The sequence below is a fragment of the Notolabrus celidotus genome, chromosome 7, assembly GCF_009762535.1.
Source record: "Notolabrus celidotus isolate fNotCel1 chromosome 7, fNotCel1.pri, whole genome shotgun sequence".
In the NCBI taxonomy this organism is placed as follows: Eukaryota; Metazoa; Chordata; class Actinopteri; order Labriformes; family Labridae; genus Notolabrus; species Notolabrus celidotus.
In genome coordinates this window covers 36,221,712-36,241,418 of record NC_048278.1, presented here as the reverse complement: position 1 = coordinate 36,241,418, position 19,707 = coordinate 36,221,712, and the positions used below count along the sequence as shown (strand labels likewise).

The 19,707-nt window shown below is 42.6% G+C and overlaps 1 protein-coding gene and 1 long non-coding RNA gene across 2 annotated transcripts in view; both read left to right on the top strand.

Annotated features, from left to right (window-relative positions):
* LOC117815598 (B-cell receptor CD22-like) overlaps nucleotides 1–19,310 on the top strand; it is a 36,037-nt gene extending 16,727 nt beyond the window's left edge. Inside the window, exons 2-5 of the mRNA XM_034687406.1 lie at nucleotides 15,948–16,175; nucleotides 16,271–16,528; nucleotides 17,607–17,867; nucleotides 19,201–19,310. Coding sequence (XP_034543297.1) covers nucleotides 16,040–16,175; nucleotides 16,271–16,528; nucleotides 17,607–17,867; nucleotides 19,201–19,310 — 765 coding nt within the window. The 5' untranslated portion in view covers nucleotides 15,948–16,039. The remainder of the gene's footprint in view (nucleotides 1–15,947; nucleotides 16,176–16,270; nucleotides 16,529–17,606; nucleotides 17,868–19,200) is intronic.
* LOC117815949 lies at nucleotides 6,955–7,833 on the top strand. Its single transcript, XR_004631873.1, has 4 exons — nucleotides 6,955–6,991; nucleotides 7,097–7,154; nucleotides 7,379–7,476; nucleotides 7,569–7,833. It is a non-coding gene; the product is annotated as an uncharacterized LOC117815949 (long non-coding RNA).
* Nucleotides 19,311–19,707: the final 397 nt, after the last annotated feature.

Genomic DNA, 19,707 nt, shown 5'->3' with positions numbered 1-19,707 from the left:
GGAGCAGAGAGCCAGGCAGCCGGGCAGGACCCGGACCACAGCCCGCCAACCGGCACGCCGGAGTGGGGGAGGGTGGGGGGCAGGGCCAATCGCCCCCGCCCCCCCCAGCCGGCCCGACCACTCCCCCCAGCCACGCCCCCCAGCTGCGCCCCGCGACCGATGGACCAGGCCGTGCGGGCATGGAGGGACACCCCAATGGCTGCCGTAGTAACACCCCCCCAGCTGCGCGCCACCCCACCCTCCCGAGAGGACCGCGAGGGGACCATCGGGAAACTTGGCCCCGAGGGTGGCCGCGGACCAGGCTCCCGCAACGGAGGGGACAGCAGAGGGATGGAGGGTGACGGGGACACCAGCCCCCACAGCCCCACAAGACAGAGCCAAAGGAGCCCAAGGGGCCCAGCACCAGGAGCAGAGAGCCAGGCAGCCGGGCAGGACCCGGACCACAGCCCGCCAACCGGCACGCCGGAGTGGGGGAGGGTGGAGGGGGCAGGGCCAATCCCCCCCGCCCCCCCAGCCGGCCCGACCACTCCCCCCCAGCCACGCCGCGCGACCGATGGACCAGGCCATGCGGGCATGGAGGGACACCCCAATGGCTGCCGTAGTAACACCCTCACTTGCCCTCAGTTCCTCTTTTCATGTGCCTACTATAGTTATTTATGTTACCATGCTCTTCTCCTTTTTATATACAATCAGGTTCAAATGCCTAATTTACATGTGAGACTGCAGGGTAGCATACGTACTAGAAGATCAGTCTCTATTAATACACATTACAGAGAGAACACAGTAAGAGACTGACTGTAGGGAGTTTTTTACTGTTGTCACACATAGGGACAAACAGGAAGAGGGTGACCACAACTGCAGTCCTGCTAGCTGATGTGAAAAGTATTAATACAACCTCAGAAATGTGCATCTGAGTCTACAAAGTAATGCATTCTTTTGAATACAGCTTAAAGTCTCCTTGTATTACAAAGAAATGAATATTAAAGAAATATAAAACCTAAAATAGTAACATGAGTAAGACGAGTCTTGCATCTTGAGTAGTTTTGCAGACATTGTGAACGTGATATATCATGGATCATTATGTTATGGTTGTAAGTAAGATAATAATAATAAATAGTATTGTTAAGGTGGTGGGTTTTGTATGATGTTCAGTGACAGCAGGCCACATGAGGATACTGAAGTCATCTTTGTCACATGCTTTTGGTGTGTGCTTCACAAAGACGATCAAAACTGTGAAGAGGAAGGAAGTTGGGTGTATTTTAACAGCCCGTCTCTGTCTCCTGTTCACACGCCTGGCCATCAACGAGCGTGACAAGTCAAGACAACGACTGGAAGCATCTGATGCGATATATCTTGCGGATTTGATTTATCTTGTCATACCTTAATACCTTTGAACCCACCCAGAGGTGAAAGGAGTAGCGATGAGTTCATCAGCAACTAAGAGTGGATTAGTCATCTTCCTTCTCTCTATAACAGGTAACGACGTCTCCATTTTCATATCAAATCTGAAGAGGAAGTCTTTTAAGCCTTTGTCTTTGCTGAAGTCTCTGTAAGCTGAATCAATGCATCTTTAGAACAAGTTTTATAGCTGATAAAAGTCCTCAGATAAGCCTTTTTTATAGACGAAAGGTTGTGTGTGTTTTTATGGCAGCAGTTTATAACAAGTTTTATCTCAAGCAAATAGAGGAACAACTAAAGAAACTACAACAACAGATACAACACATTCATGGCAACAATGGCAACATAGTAAACGTCAAAAGTATGAGTGGTATAAGCAGGAACAGGAAGTATGACAATCCACTGATCAGCCTATTTTAAACATCAACCACTATCATGCTGTTAAAACAGGAAGGAGTGCTAAAGTTGATAATATCAGCTAAGGTTGAGCAGCTCTAAGATGCATTAACATTTACAGTAATGATACTAAAGGCAAGACTGATATTATAATTTTAGCAGCTGAAGTCAGGCACGCCCAACAGGCCATCTTTAGCAACGAATCCAGAAGAACCTCAAGAACTCCTGGGAAGATCTATAGTAACTCTAAAGTGACATTAAGATTTAAAGTTGTTGATATGCAAACATATTGAGGAGAGAGCCTCTCTGCACCCATCGGCAGTCATCTAACCACAGTTTAGTTCTAATGCTTGTCTATTAATAGATACAGTATCTGCATGCAACAAACACAGGATGTCCCTAGAAGTTGGTAGATGCTTCCGGATTGAGAAGTACCACATGCATGGTCTAGGTTTCCAGCATGATTCTAAGACAGGATGGGCCTGAGTTATTTTCTGTTATCATTCCCTAATCCTAATCCTAATCCTAACCCTCGGGTTAGGGTAAGAATGGTTTTATAACAGAATAAATGCACAAAATTTGTCAATTATAATGCTTCTCATACAAACACTGTGCGTAGAGAGTTTTCAACAGCCGAGTCAAAGAGCCGGCTCTCTGAAAAGAGCCGAACTTCCAATCACTAAAGCACATGCTTACTACCATTTGCACTCTTAGTTGCCCTTGGAACTATTTGTATTGTAAAACGTATCAATGTAATTACTTCAGACCTGTCCCATAGTGATAAACAGATAACACTTCAATTTGAACCCCCGGCATAGGCTACGCCGTCGATTTGACGCAGAGGTATAAATCAGGCTTCAGACAGGATGGGCCTGAGTTCTTTTCTCTTATCCTGATTTACATCAGCCTCCATAAACAATCAAAATGAATAGTCACGGTCATGATTATAGTTTCTAATCTGCTTTCTGTTACAGTGGTACACGGTCAGCATGGCTCAGGAGTGACTTACTCTTCTACTCAGATCTGTGCCCCTAATGGATCAACAGTTGACATACCTTGCACCTACACATATCCACCCAGATGGAATGAGCGTGATGTGGTTGTTGATGCTTTCTGGTTCAGAGAAATGAATGGAAATGACCCTGTGGACCTGAGATCAGACTCAAACTACACAGGTCGTGTGGAGTATCACTTTCGTGAGAACGGCTGCACTCTGAGAATCAAAGACCTGAGAAAGAGCGACTCAGCTGAGTACAAGTTCACACTGAGAACAAACAAACCGGATCAGAGCTTGACTGGGTCACCTGGAGTTTCTTTGTCTGTCACAGGTAAGATCTTTAACTGAGTGTCCTTATGAAGATCTAAGCTCATCTAAAGCACAGATATAGGTGACAGACTGAACCAGCTGTCTTAGTACCCTGATCTAGTCTTGGTTCTGGTATTCAGACAGCTGTTTGTGCTGATCCTGACGATTGCATCACACTGAAATGACTGAATCATAAGAGGTGCCTTTTAGATCAGAGTACTCCCATCATAGCACAGTTACCACATTGCATATCACAGCTCTTCCCACAGACTGTTGCCTATATAATATGTAAACATAGACGCTGTGGTCTGTGGACTGCAGTTTTGAATCCTCAATTTTGATGACCAGATCTCAGATAAGATAAGAGGGTGGATATCAAAGAGTTAGCAGACATTAGGCGTAGACATCAGACATGTAACTAAACAGTGTTGTTATTTTACAGTCACCAGAATATCTTTTTGCTGTTAATGTTAAAGACTTTTTGTGATTCTGGCTCAAATATCCAGCTCTACAGGTGCAGGTGAACAAAGTTGACTCGAATGCTGGCACTGCAGAGCTAAAGTGTAACAGCAGCTGCAGTCCAGCTGGTCAGCTGTCCTACATCTGGTTCAAGAATGGAGAGAAGATTCAGACAGAAACGTCTTCGGTTTCAGTATCCTTAGATACGGAACCCAGCTACGCCTGTGCTCTGAAAGGACATGAGGATTCCCCTTCTCCTCTAGTGTGTGAGTTTAACATCACCATCTGCTGGTGCCTGGAACCGGACTGTTTACTTTGACTGCTCACAATTCAGCAGCTGCTGGTGGCTCAATAATCTCTGAGAGTTTTAGTGGAGAGTTATGGTTAAAGTCCTGTGAGAATGTGAGATGTGTTGTTTTTATAAAACATAGCTAAAAAGCTCTTGACTGTTTGACTGCTAACAGCCAGTGACTGTTTCCTCTTAGCTTTGCTTTAACAATACAAGCTTGAGCATGAATTTAAAGCATGTGCATTAACCATCATTTATCAGGTCTACATGTGAAGGTAATTTATTTTTCCAACACAAAATCAAAAAGGCTTTCTTTATTATTTTAGGTGTCGATGGTAGATCCTGCAACAGGATGATGTACAACAAGAGGAGGATCTGTGCCCTAAAAGGCTCATCAGTGGAGATTTCATGCACATACTCCTCTTATTGGGTTCCTGAGACAGTCTTTTGGTTCAGTCCTGCACGTAGTCATCACTGGCAGAATCCAACACAGCCTCAGGACCTAAAAGCAGACTCCCAGTATGTAGGTCGTGTTCAGGTCTCTGGCATTTCGAGAGTACACTCCACTCTGATCATCTCTGATCTGAGAGAGAGCGATTCAGCAGAGTATCGCTTTAAGTTCAAAGGACTGCGCTCTGATTGGGGGAACAATTTCCCTAGTACAACTCTGACTGTCACAGGTACTGAAGAACACACCTGGTACAGCAGCACCACACAAGCTTTTACCACCTTCTATTAAGGCTCCTTTCCCTCAGTTTGATTATTAAGCTGAATACAAATCACTCATGACAAATTCTTTGATTCTATGATTCAAACTTTTGTTTGTGTTTGTTGAAGTCACTGAAGTTCTGAACTAAGATGCTCTCACTACAAAGATTACAATGTAAGCATTGTCACAGTCATCTGTTGATATGTTGTGTTGTTCCTCATGTGTCCAGCTCTGCAGGTACAGGTAACCTCAGTAACAGTCCACCAGGATTACACTGAAGCAGTGCTGAGATGTCACACCAGCTGCCCTCCTGCTGGTGACATGTCATACATTTGGTTTAAGAATGGAAAGAAAATCCCGAATGAGGAAAAGTCCTCTCATGAGGACCAGTTTCTCCCAGGAGACTCCATCTCTTGTGCTCTGAAAGGACTTGAGAAGTCTGTCTCTCCCTCAGTGTGTGAGTTTGCTCTGCTTTCTGAGAACTGTTTTCTTTGCATCACAGCATTAAGGGCATCTGGGTCTTATATGTGTTTCTCCACCTTCCTACTTTAGATGCTCTGAAGGCTCCCTCTGTGTCGGTAAGTCCTCCTGGTGGAATAACGGAGGGCAGTTCAGTCACTCTGAAATGTAGCAGTGATGCTAACAGAGAAGCTAACTACACCTGGCTCAAGAGGAACCAAGCACTGCCTAGTGAAGAACCACAGCTTGTCTTCACTTCCATCCAGCCCTCTGACTCTGTAGAGTATCGCTGTACATCTGAGAACGAGCTGGGAAAGAGAACATGTGAACCCGTCTTCATTGATGTCAAATGTGAGTAAAAACAAACAGCCTAAATGTCTGAATGTGGAGGTTTAAAGATAAGCTTTACTGATCCCGCAGGATAAATTTACTTTAAACAACTCACAAAAAGAGTATGCAGTCATCAAGTTATGAAAATAAACAGATAATAAAACATACAAGTAAAACAAAACTTTACACATTCTCTCTCCTGTGGATAGATACCTGGTTTTTTTATTTTGCTGTGCAGTAAAATTGTTTCTCCGGGTATAATTAATGCATGTATTAAAATAAGTGTTTCTCTTGGGACAGCAATACATTGAAAGAAAGTGTTAGTGGGTTCATTGGTGTTGCTTTGGAAATTGAATTCGTTTTTGTGCCAAGAAACAAAGCCCAACATTAGTTGTTACCACATTTTGCTAAAAACTGCTTAACCTGATCCATATTTCATAGATAAGGGCACTTACTAGATTATTTTGACATTGTAAGTTTATAAAAGGTCCACAACAGGTTCTCTCTCCATGTCTCCTCCAGATGCTCCACAGCTTCCCTCTGTGTCAGTGAGTCCCTCTGCTGAGGTAGTGGAGGGCAGTTCAGTGAATCTGACCTGCAGCAGTGATGCTAACCCAGCAGCTAACTACACCTGGTACAAGGAGAATGAAGACTCACCAAAAGCATCAGGCCCAGTCTTCACCATCACTGACTTCAGTGCTGAACACAGTGGGAATTATTACTGTGAAGCCCATAATGGAATAGGACTTCAGAACTCCACCTTATTTCTGATTGTTGTGTCAGGTAAGCTAATAATTTATTTACACTTGTATTTTTTTCTGCATCAGATCAGATTAGATGTTGATAAAGAACTTACAACTGAAGGACAGTGAAGGAAAACTCCAGGGAGGAGCCTCCATCATGTCAGACTCTGAATGAATGACTAATGTCGAATGACTCGCTCAATTTCCGCTTCAAAATTGCGTGTCCATGAGTGCCCAAGACGGGAAACAAGGTCGAGCTCGTGGATATTGAATTGGGAAGCCGGTTATGCTTAAGGGGGCAGAGCTAACTTCCTACTGCAACCAATAGCAGGATTCAAGTGACACACAAAGTTTTCCTAACTCAGCAGATAATCCTCCTCACTCTCTGTCCTCACAGTGAGCTCCTGTTTATTCCTGATCCCATAAAAACAGGGAGAGTCACAGAGTTTGGGGAAGCTGCACAGAGATAGAATGAAAGTGTCCCGTATATTCCAGATGAGTGAATCTCCGCTGGTCCATACGTCACTGATGTCACCGGGTGTTCTGCACACTGATTGGTTATCGATAGATTAGCTGGGGTTCAGATATTTCAACTTTCACAAGTTATTTGCTTCATTCGTGCATATCGTGGCATTCGCTTCACCCAATTTGCTGCCAGACCACTACTCAAGTCTTTCGCCTCTTTACATTGACTTTACATGAAATTCTTTCATGAGAATGATTTCATTCACGTTTCCAAGATTATCCTTAAATGTCAATGTGATTTATCTAATCCTACCAGTGAAGTGTCTCACATGTCTCTCTTTAATTCTAGATAAATCAACAGTAACAATGAACATCATCAGGTTGACTCTGTCTGTCATGATGCTGATTCCTCTGCTTCTCTTTACTCTGTGGAGCAGGTAAAACCATGACAATCCATCAGATCAATCATCTCAGATTCAAGTTCTTAATTTGTGCTCTTCATTGTTAAATTTGGATTTTTTTTGTCTTTGGATTTAATCCAGGAGGAAGAAAACTCTGAGCTCCACCTGTGAACCAAATGAACGTGTGGAGATGATAGAGGTGAGAGAGAGAGAGAGAGAGAGAGAGAGAGAGAGAGAGAGAGAGAGAGAGGCCTGACTGACTAAACCTTTCTACAGAGGTGTTGAAAGATTAAAGATATGTCATGATTTAATGTAGAAAATGTACACAGAAGGTTTTTTAGGAAAAAACCCCCCATCAAAATAGAAAATGCTTTTAATTATAATTGAATTATTTTGAACTAAAACCTCATCATCTGTCATCAGCTGGACTCTGGTTCTGAGTATGTGAACGTCTCAGCCGTCCCTGCAGCACAGACAGAAGACGCAGAGGACCAGGAAGACCTGGTGTGAAGTCCAGAGAGGTGAGAGCCTCCTGCACTGAAGACAACAGACTGAGTTCAGATCTACAGCCACAGTTCCAACTATAACATTAGTTGTTGTTGTTTTGTTCCAGATGCAGTGTAACCAGAGGACTCTGTGTGGAGAGCGAGGATGTGGATGAAGTGGAAACATTTACCTTTAACTGCAAAAGTTTCCATGTTGAGTTTTCAGAAGCACAGAGACATGTAGCGTGGGAACATGTCATCACAACTTTAACTCCCAACTGTTAACAAAGATGTTGACATAGATAACAGTTTATCCGTGAATACTGTTCAAAAGAATGGAAGTTAACATTAAGGTTATTCAGTAGACAACAAATAAACAGCCTGAACCTGGAAGACACTTTCTCTCATTTGAAGAAGTGTGAAAATCTCCTCAGTGAAACACTGACATCAGTACTTTACAGACTTGTTCCACAACACAGAAGCTAAATCTGAACAGTTAAATCAGGGCTGTCAAACTCATTTCAGTTCAGGGGCCACATACAGCCCAAGTTGATCTGAAGTGGGCCGGACCAGTAAAATCATAACATAATAACCTATAGAGAAGGACAACTCTGAGTTTTTCCCTTTGTTTTAGTGCAAAAAAGTACATTCTGAAAATGTTCAGGTTTCCCATTCACCTGACACACAGAGTGTAATGTTTACAGTAAAAGAAAAGATAGATTATAATAATGAACAAGGTAAAGTTGACTATTTTGGACCCCCCAGCTCCAGCATGAACAGTTTGCTTGCTGGACAGTGTTGTATGCAGGGGTCCAAAAAGTCTGAATTTCTGTCGATTATGCAAACTGCAAATATTCTTTTTCCTCACTTTGGAAAAAAAAAAGTTTCTTAGTGCCGTTCAGGTGCCCTCTGTCAGCTGTCTGATTGTAGGACAAATTTGAAATAGTAGGTACTTTTATTGAAAAATTGCAGTTAATGACTTCTCACTTTGCAAAGTCATCCCGCGGGCCGGATTGGAACCTCTGGCGGGCCGGATTTGGCCCGCGGGCCGTATGTTTGACACCCCTGAGTTAAATAATACTCTTAGAAACTGTGAAAGTAAACCAAGTTTAGCACAGATGTATATACAGTTGTGCTCATAAGTTTACATACCCTGGCAGAATTTGTTTTTTTGGGGGGCATTATTTCAGAGAATATGAAAGATAAGAGAAAAACTTTTCTTTCACTCATGGTTAGTGGATGGGTGAAGCCATTTATTGTCAAACAACTGTGTATACTCTTTTTATATCATAAGAACAACAGAAACTACCCAAGAAACCATAAATTCTGCCAGGGTATGTACATTTATGAGCACAACTGTATATATATTGTTTTATTATATATATGTATTTGTAATAGAACAAAAACAAACAAGAAACAAAAGTAGAAAAGCAAAGCCCCTCCCGCCTCCATCAACCACCAAACCAGTTCCTGCCCACCCCGATCCCACCCCGATCTCCATAAATGGAAGACAAAAAAGATATTAAACAGAAGGGAGAGTCAGCTACTCAACATATCATCCAACATTTGTAAACAAACAGATTTCATCTGACCGTAAACCAGGAAGGCAAAACCAAGAGTTGTATTAAAATAAACAGACAAAGAAAAAGAGTGACATTTGTCAGACAAAAGTCAAGACACATTGCAAACGCCAAGAAGGACCTGAGTGATCATGGCATACATACACATGCATATATACACACACATACATATACATATATGTACATACCTATATATACACACATACAATAATTGCTATAGTGATATTGCATAATTTTGATGCCCATGTTTCTGTGTATTCCTGCTTGTTATTTTGCAGCCTGAAAGCTACCTTCTCTAACTTGGTTATTTCCATTGCTTTGGTGATCCTTTCTTTATAGGATGGTGCATTAGATTCAATCCAGTTAGCCATGATGACTTTTTTTGTGATCATACAGACAGAAACATTTTTTTGTTCTTTAAAGCTAGGGACGGAAAACTAGCATGAATTTGAATGTAGCATTTCCTCAATACTCCGTTGTTTTCTCTTTGCAAAGAGCACATTATGTATTGATTACCATCGGGACATAAAGATCATTTTAACCAGTATAACAAAAAGTGGATCTAAATCTGACTACCAACCCCAGCTTTCAGGAAACATCATTAAAGCTATGGAGGTCTCCAAGTATACATGTTTGTGGTGTGAGTGGTGTGACTGAGTTAATATAGGTCAGTGCTTTTATTTGATATATCAAGCCAGATGTCTTAGTTTAGCACAGATATGATTACAGCTGTTCTTTGAGATGTGTCATTTAGTATGCCTTGGACAGAGAATGTTTGGAAACCTATGGAGAGAGTTTAATAAAATGTTAAAATGTTTTCAACAATAAAACTTACAGCAACAAAATACAGCTTATACGTTCTTATACATGTGTTATAGAATCATATAATTGTTCATTGATTGTTAATAACTGTTAAAGATGCAGTCTGTTTTTGGGGGGCGCTCCAAAAGGGAATAAAGTTTAAACTGTGTTCATGTGTGAGGACTTCCTTTGTGTTCAGCAACATGTAGCACCATCTGTTATCATCACCCTACCAGCTGACTGGAGTTGACTTGAGCACAGTCTACAGTAGTGTTGATAGTGAGGTACAGCTGGACCGGCTGCTTGTGACCAGTTTGTAGAGACTTACTCCATCCCCCTCCCCTGGTTACTAGTTATCTTTAACTGAGGAGTCTTTTCAATCAAACAAACACTCCTCAAGGTTTTTTTTACTTAGTAGTAAAACATACATTTAGGTATCATGTCAACACCTCCAGAAATGTAACATTTTGTAATGCTGAGCTCAAGTGGAGGTCCGCCAATTTGGTGTGAATTTTAACTTAAAGCCTATTTTTGCCAATTTACAGGGTTCATATTTTAACAAACTCCTCTTAGAGGTTTTATCCAGTCAACTTAACATTTGGTCAGTGTGTAAGAGACAACTTGAAGACTACACTGTATTCAAAGCTTGAGTGTGCATCAAACCCCTGGTCCAAGCTGGAGGGCAAAGCTAGATGTATTTTTAAATGTGGGGGGGGTAGTTATTTAATGATCTAGTTGTAATTCCATACACTGCCACTAAGTGTAAGTTAAGAGTCATATTTCAGTGATAAAAGCATTTCAAAGGTCCTGTCAAGTGCATTGATTTTTTCGCTGCAATTAAGTTGAAATGCCTCATTTACATGTAAGGCTGCAGGGTAGTGTACGTACTAGGAGTTCAGTCTCTGTTAATAGACATTACAGAGAGAACACAGTAAGAGACTGACTGCAGCAGGTTTCCACTGAAGTCACACCAGGGGACAAACAGGAAGAGGGTGACCACAACTGCAGTCCTGCTAGCTGATGTGAAAAGTATTAATACAACCTCAGAAATGTGTATCTGAGTCTACAAAGTAATGCATTCTTTTGACTTAAGCTTAAACTCTCCTTGTATTAGAATTTCAGAAAGGAGCAAATATTAAAGAAATATAAAACCTAAAATAGTAACATGAGTAAGATGAGTCTTGCATCTTGAGTAGTTTTGCAGACATTGTGAATGTGATATATCATGGATCATTATGTTATGGTTGTAAGTAAGATGATAATATTAAATAGTATTGTTGAGGTGGTGGGTTTTGTATGATGAGTTTCAGTGACAGCAGGCCACATGAGGATACTAAAGTCATCTTTAGAACTTGCTTTTGCATGTGGTTCACAATGAAGCTCAAAACTGTGTACAGGAAGGAAGTGGGTTGTATCTCTGTCTCCGGCTCATACGCCTGACGAAAAACAAGCGTAACAAGTCAAGACAACAACTGGCAGCATCTGATGCGATATATCTTGTGGATTTTTATCAATATTCTTTTATGTTAATAGATTTTGAACCCACACGGAGGTGAAAGGAGAAGCGATGAGTTCAACAACAACTAAGAGTGGATTAGTCATCTTCCTTCTCTCTATAACAGGTAACGACGTCTCCATTTTCATATCAACTCTGAGGAGGAAGTCTTTTAAGCCTTTGTCTTTGCTGAAGTCTCTGTAAGCTGAATCAATGAATCTTTAGAACAAGTTTTATAGCTGATAAAAGTCCTCAGATAAGCCTTTTTTATAGATGAAAAATAGGTTCTGTGTGTTTTTTATGGCAGCAGTTTATAACAAGTTTTATCTCAAGCCACTTTACAATAAGAGCAGGTCAAGACTGTACTCTTTGTTATATTATTCACAAAGACCCAATATTAATTCATCATGGTAAAGGAACTTTGCAACATTTAGCAACGAACAACAGAGAGGAGAAACTTTGTTTAACAGACAGAAACCTCGAGCAGAACCAGACGCATGTTTAACACTCACCTGCTGCAGCTGTGTCGAGCTTACAGGAAGAGAGACGAATAGAGACACGAAAATAGAGGAACAACAAAAGAAACTACAACAACAGATACAACACACTCATGGCTACAATGGCAAAACAGTAAGTGAAAGTATGAGTGGTATAAGCAGGAACAGGAAGTATGACAATCCACTGATCAGCCTGTTAGAAACATCAACCACTATCATGCTGTTAAAACAGGGAGGAGTGATAAAGTTGATAATATCAGCTAAGGTTGAGCAGCTGTAAGATGCATTAACATTTACAGTAATGATACTAAAGGTAAGACTGATATTTATATTTGTAGCAGCTGAAGTCAGGCATGTCCATGGCAGCAGGCCATCTTTAGCAACAATCCAGAAGAACCTCAAGAGCTCCTGAGAAGATCTATAGTAACTCTAAAGGGACATTAAGATTTAAAGTTGTTGATATGCAAACATATTGAGGAGAGAGCCTCTCTGCACCCATTCGCAGTCATCTAACCACAGTTTAGTTCTAACGCTTGTCTATTAATAGATACAGTATCTGCATGCAACAAACACAGGATGTCCCTAGAAGTTGGTAGATGCTTCCAGATTGAGAAGTACCACATGCATGGTCTAGGTTTCCAGCATGTTTCAAAGACAGGATGGGCCTGAGTTCTTTTCTCTTATCATTCCCTAATCCTAATCCTAACCCTAACCCTAGGGTTAGGGTAAGAATGGTTTTGTAACAGAATAAATGCACAAAATTGGTCAATTAAGGCTTCTCATTAAAACACTGTACGTAAAGAGTTTTCAACAGAAACCATAATTTTTTGCAAAGTTAAGGTAAAACATACGGCTACAAAAGATCCTAAATTAAGAGCCGCTCAGGAGTCAAAAGAGCCGGCTCTTCTTTGGGAGCCGGCTCTCTGAAAAGAGCCGAACTTCCCATCACTGAAGCACATGCTTACTACCATTTGCACTCTTAGGGCCCGATCTACTAAAGGTTTGCGTGTATAAAAACACGTGCAAACTTGATAGCGCGCGCAAAGCTGCAGAATACATGTAGATCATCAGGACGCGCAAAATACTGGGAGGAGGAGATGCTATATTTAGCACGTTTGAAAGGCAGGTGCAAACTGGCACAGCGTTACGCACACATGGCTGCGGTCACTGTAAAGCTCATCATAACATCGCTTTATGCCCACAAAAGCTGGGCTTACAAGCATTACTAAATGTTTTAGTCAATCAAACCAAGAGAACAAAACAATAATAATAATAATAATAAAACAACACAAATTCAAAGCAGTTCAGCACCACGGATAGCGACCGCATCATTCTGACACCCACTTTAACTTTTTCAACTAATGAGAGCACAGCAGGTCACTATATCAACAGATATAAAGTTTAGTATAATTGGCACAGAGGCCCACATCTTCACATACAAACAAAAAATCAATATGAAGTACTCGGCCTACTCACCACTGTTTGGACGAGCCTTAAGCTCCGTGGACTTGTCCATGATGCACTGTATGTCCATTTTCTTTGATCTGTCATTCTCAATAAATAACATGACATGTCCACTCAGTCTCTCCTGTCCCATCGTGCTCATCAAGGGGTTTTTAGTTAGTTTTAACTTGGAGAATGAGCGCTCACTGAGCTGCGCCAGGTAGCTCTGCGTAACTCCTCATCTCGTGCTTGCAGCAGTGTGTTGGGGTGAATTGACTCAAACATGTTCCCAGTTCCATTTAAGCTGGTGAATCTTTGGGACAGTTGCTGGATGATGATATCAGGCATTGAAAACGTTCACCCGAAAGTTGCTCCCTGGGACAGTGAGGCGACTGTCTTCATCCAAGTGACGCCTAACTTTTCTAGAGCAAGAGTGGCAGACTAAGCCTCATCAAATCGCTCTCTAAACTCCATCAAAACACTGATTGCGTATTGGAGTAGAGTAGATGCGTTTATTTCATTGGCAGATCTTCTGCCGTCGATTTGACGCAGAGGTAGAAATCAGGCTTCAGACAGGATGGGCCTGAGTTCTTTTCTCTTATCATGATTTACATCAGCCTCCATAAACAATCAAAATGAATAGTCACGGTCATGATTATAGTTTCTAATCTGCTTTCTGTTACAGTGGTACACGGTCAGCATGGCTCAGGAGTGACTTACTCTTCTACTCAGATCTGTGCCCCTAAAGGATCAACAGTGGACATACCTTGCACCTACACATATCCACCCAGATGGAATGAGCGTGATGTGGTTGTTGCTTCCTGGTTCAGAGAAATGAATGGAAATGACCCTGTGGACCTGAGATCAGACTCAGACTACACAGGTCGTGTGGATTATCAGTTTTATGTGAACGAATGCACTCTAAGAATCAAAGACCTGAGAGAGAGCGACTCAGCTGAGTACAAGTTCAGACTGAGAACAAACAAACCGGATCAGAGCTTGACTGGGTCACCTGGAGTTTCTTTGTCTGTCACAGGTAAGATTTTTAACTGAGTGTCCTTATGAAGATCTAAGCTCATCTAAAGCACAGATATAGGTGACAGACTGAACCAGCTGTCTTAGTACCCTGATCTAGTCTTGGTTCTGGTGTTCAGACAGCTGTTTGTGCTGATCCTGACGATGGCATCACACTGAAATGACTGAATCATAAGAGGTGCCTTTTAGATCAGAGTACTCCCATCATAGCAAAGTTACCACATTGCATATCACTGCTCTTCCCACAGACTGTTGCCTATATAAGATGTAAACATAGGCGCTGTGGTCTGTGGACTGCAGTTTTGAAGCCTCAAGTTTGATGACCAGATCTTGAATAAGATAAGAGGGTAGATATCAAAGAGTTAGCAGACATTAGGCGTAGACATCAGACATGTAACTAAGCAGTGTTGCTCTTTTACAGTCATCAGAATGTCTTTTTGCTGTTAATGTTAAAGACTTTTTGTGATTCTGGCTCAAATATCCAGCTCTACAGGTGCAGGTGACCAAAGCTGACTGGAATACTGGCTATGCAGAGCTGAAGTGTCACAGCAGCTGCAGTCCAGCTGGTCAGCTGTCCTACATCTGGTTCAAGAGCGGAGAGAGAATTCAGACAGAAACATCTTCGGTTTCAGGATCCTTTGATTCTTTAAACAGCTACGCCTGTGCTCTGAAAGGACATGAGGATTCCCCTTCTCCTCCAGTGTGTGAGTTTAACATCAACATCTGCTGGTGCCTGGAACCAGACTGTTTACTTTGACTGCTCACAATTCAGCAGCAGCCGGTGGATCAATAATCTCTGAGAGTTTTAGTGGAGAGTTATAGTTAAAGTCCTGTGAGAATGTGAGATGTGTTGTTTTTATAAAACATAGCTAAAAAGCTCTTGACTGTTTGACTGCTAACAGCCAGTGACTGTTCCTCTTAGCTTTGCTTTAACAATACAAGCTTGAGCATGAATTTAAAACATGTGCATTAACCACCATTTATCAGGTCTACATGTGAAGGTAATTTATTTTTGCCAACACAAAATCAAAAATACTTTCTTTATTATTTTAGGTGTCTATGGGGAATTCTGCAACAGGATGATGTACGACAAGAGGAGGATCTGTGCCCTAAAAGGCTCATCAGTCAACATTTCATGCACATACTTCTCTTATTGGGCTCCTAATTCAGTCTTTTGGTTCAGTCCTGCACGTAGTCATCACTGGCAGAATCCAACACAGCCTCAGGACCTAAAAGAAGACTCACAGTATGAAGGCCGTGTTCAGGTCTCTGGCATTTGGAGAGCACACTCCACTCTGAGAATCTCTGACCTGAGAGAGAGCGATTCAGCAGAGTATCACTTTAAGTTCAAAGGACCACGCTCTAATTGGGGGAACAGTTTCACTGGTTCAACTCTGACTGTCACAGGTACTGAAGAACACACCTGGTACAGCAGCACCACACAAGCTTTTACCACCTTCTATTAAGGCTCCTTTCCCTCAGTTTGATTATTAAGCTGAATACACTTCACTCATGACAAATTCTTTGATTCTATGATTCAAACTTTTGTGTAAAGTCACTGAAGTCTTGAACTAAGATGCTCTAACTACAAAGATTACAATGTAAGCACTGTCACAGTCATCTGTTGATATGTTGTGTTGTTCCTCATGTGTCCAGCTCTGCAGGTGCAGGTAACCTCGGTAACAGTCCTGCAGGATTACACTGAAGCAGTGCTGAGGTGTCACCACAGCTGCTCTCCTGCTGGTTACATGTCATACATCTGGTTTAAGAATGGACAGAAAATCCCAAATGAGGAAAAGTCCTCTCATGAGGGATGGGCTTTCCCAGGAGACTTCATCTCTTGTGCTCTGAGAGGACTTGAGAAGTCTGTCTCTCCCTCAGTGTGTGAGTTTGCTCTGCTTTCTGAGAACTGTTTTCTTTGCATCACAGCATTAAGGGCATCTGGGTCTTATATTTGTTTCTCCACCTTCCTACTTTAGATGCTCTGAAGGCTCCCTCTGTGTCAGTAAGTCCTCCTGTTGAAATAACGAATGGCAGTTCAGTCACTCTGAAATGTAGCAGTGATGCTAACAGAGAAGCTAACTACACCTGGCTCAAGAGGAACCAAACACTGCCCAGGGAAGAACCACAACTTGTCTTCACTTCCATCCAGCCCTCTGACTCTGGAGAGTATCGCTGTACATCTGAGAACGAGCTGGGAAAGAGAACATCTGAACCCGTCTTCATTGATGTCAAATGTGAGTAAAAACAAACAAACAGCCTACATGTCTGAATGAGGAGGTTTAAAGATAAGCTTTACTGACCCTGCAGGATAAATTCACTTTCAAGAACAGCTCACAAAAAGAGTATTTAGTTATCAAGTGCCACAAAATCCCCCCTCCAGATATGTTTGCTAAATAGTCATTTCCTGGTTCATCATATCCTCCTAGTGACAATACATTTCTGCTGAGTCTCAGTTTCCCTGGTAACAGCAAGTTATTCAGAGACTTCACCCTGGCTTATCCCAGCTCTATTGGCCTGAAAATGAAAATGAAGTCCATCCATCTATCCATCCATTTTCTTCCGCTTATCCGGGGTCGGGTCACGGAGGTAGCAGTCCAAGCAAATTGACCCAGACATCCCTCTCCCCAGCAACACTTTCCAGTTCCTCCTGGGGAATTCCAGGGCGATCCCATACCAGGTGTGATATACAGTATATTCCCTCCACTGAGTTCTTCCACCGGGTCTTCCCCGGGGCCTTCTCCCAGTTGGACGTGCCTGGATCACCTCTAAGGGGAGGCGCCCGGGAGACATTCTTATCAGATGCCCAAACCACCTTAGCTGATTCCTTTCAACGCCAAGGAGCAGTGGCTCTACCCCAAGCTCCCTCCGGATGTCTGAGCTCCTGACCCTCTCTCTAAGGCTGAGACCAGACACCCTTTGGAGGAAACTCATTTCAGCCACTTGTATCCAAGATCTTATTCTTTCGGTCACGACCAACAGCTCATGACCATAAGTGAGGGTTGGAACGTAGATGACTGGTAAATTGAAAGCTTTGCCTTCCGGCTCAGCTCCCTCTTCACCACAATGGTCCGGTACAACGTCTGCTGCACCAAGCTGCCTGTCAATCTCACTCTCCATTTTATCCTCACTCATGAACAAGACCCCGAGATACTTCCCCCCCAGCAGTCTAAGCCTATAGCAGCATAACTAAGAGCTGGTCCAAGCCTGAGCCAGTGTGTTCCTAGTATGAAACTGAGATGATTAAGTCTTTCTCTACGTTGGGAGATCCATGGAACATTTGCTCATGAATTTCTCCCCCCATGTCTCCTCCAGATGCTCCACAGCTTCCCTCCGTGTCAGTGAGTCCCTCTGGTGAGATAATGGAGGGCAGTTCAGTGAATCTGACCTGCAGCAGTGATGCTAACCCAGCAGCTAACTACACCTGGTACAAGGAGAATGAAGACTCACCAAAAGCTGTAGGACCGGTCTTCATCATCACTGAATCCAGAGCTGAACACAGTGGGAATTATTACTGTGAAGCCCATAATGGAATAGGACGTCAGAACTCCACCTTACTTCTGATTGTTGTGGCAGGTTAGTTTCCATTTTCTTTACACTGACAACAGCAGTGATCAAAACACATTCACTGATGTAATGTTAACAAAAGAGAGACACTTATTAAACCGTCTTTAAGAAAGTGCTCTGACCACATCTGTTCTGGGATGACTTGGAACTTGGTTTAACAAGGAATTGGATGCCAACAATGATATTTTTAGAACATCATATAAACAGATGAATAAAAATTTGAATGAAAAGCATAAAATACATTTAAAAGCAGTAGTAAATAGGTTGGTTTTACTGAGGGTTTTGAAAGTGGACAGGTTGGGACAGTTTCAAATATTAAGTGGTAAGGCGTTCCAGAGAGTGGGGGCGGTGATAGAGAAAGCTCTACCCCCCAGGTTCGGTGGTTGATGTCAGGTGGAAGAGAGAAGAGGTGGGTGTTGGAGGATCGGAGGTTACAGGAGGGGGTGTGGTGGTGGAGCAGGTTGGTGAGGTAGGAGGGGGCCTGGTTATGGAGGGCTTTGTGGGTGAGGAGGAGGATTTTAAAATGTATTTGCTGTCTGATAGGGAGCCAGTGGAGGTTTTGGAGGACAGGGGTGATGTGGTCACAGGAGCGGGTTGTAGTTTGTTGAGTTGTTTGGAAGGAAGGCCGTGGAGGATGCTATTGCAGTAGTGGAATCTGGAAGTGATAAAGGCGTGGATCAGGGTTTCAGCGGTGGAGAAGGAGAGAGATGGACCGAGGTTGTGAACATGTGAGGACGGAGTAAGGGAAGCATTAGGTTGAAGTTGTTGGTGGCCGATGAATCAGAGGTCAGATTTCTCTCAGTGGAGGTCGTTTTTTTTTGCATCCAGGATTTAATTTCGGTCAGGCAGTTGGTCAGGGTGGAGAGGGTTGGAGCAGTAAAGGAATTGGTGGAGATGTAAAGTTGGATGTCGTCAGTGTAGCAGTGGAAGCGGAGACCGTGACGACGGGTGATTTTACTGATTGGGAGAATGTAGAGAATAAAGAGGAGGGGACCAAGCACCGAACCCTGGGGGATGCCCTGGGGCAGGGGAGCTGTGGGGGAGGTGCAGTTGTTGATATTGATGAATTGGTGTCTGTCTGTCTGTGAGGTATGATTTGATCCTTGAGAGTGCAGTGCTAGTAATGTGTAGAGTTGATTGTAGACGAGAGAGGAGGGTGGTGTGGTTGATGGTGTCAACCCTCAACCACACCAAATAAACCAAATGAACAATGAAACTGCATGCTGAGTTTAGTCTTCCTGTCTGAACTCACACGAGAGCTTCATTTGTACTTTAGTAGACTTAAAGTTTCTCTAACAGTCCAGCTAATTGTCAGTGTTGTCACTTTATCACCTTTACCCAGGAGCATGGACATCAACAGCTGTTGGAACAAGCCTTGCTGTAGTCTTTGTCATCTTACTCCTCGTTGTATTCATCCTGATAAGGCAAGCAGTTTGCTTTTATCGATTATAGTCTATTAGGGGTCACATGGGTAGCATTGGTTGAAAGTTTTTAAAAACAACAAAGCGGTCTAAAGTTATCCAGAACTTCTGGAGATTACCTCCAAAATGTGTCTTCATGGAACTTCACATGCTTAGAGTTTTCTTCCCATTTCATTAAATCAATAAAAATCAAATCAGTCAGTATTCAGAGTTTAATGCTTCCTTCATCCTTTAAAATGCTCCCACACAGAAAAAAGAGAGCCTCAAAGCGATCAGCTGAGAATGGAGAGACAGCAGGTGACACCCAGGAACAGGTGAGAAAGAATCAAAAGTCTAAATCCTGAATAAGGTGCCGTGTCCACTGCCGCCATTTCTTTGTATGGGCAGCGCAAAAATGATGAATCACAGGCAAAAAGCTGCATAACCAC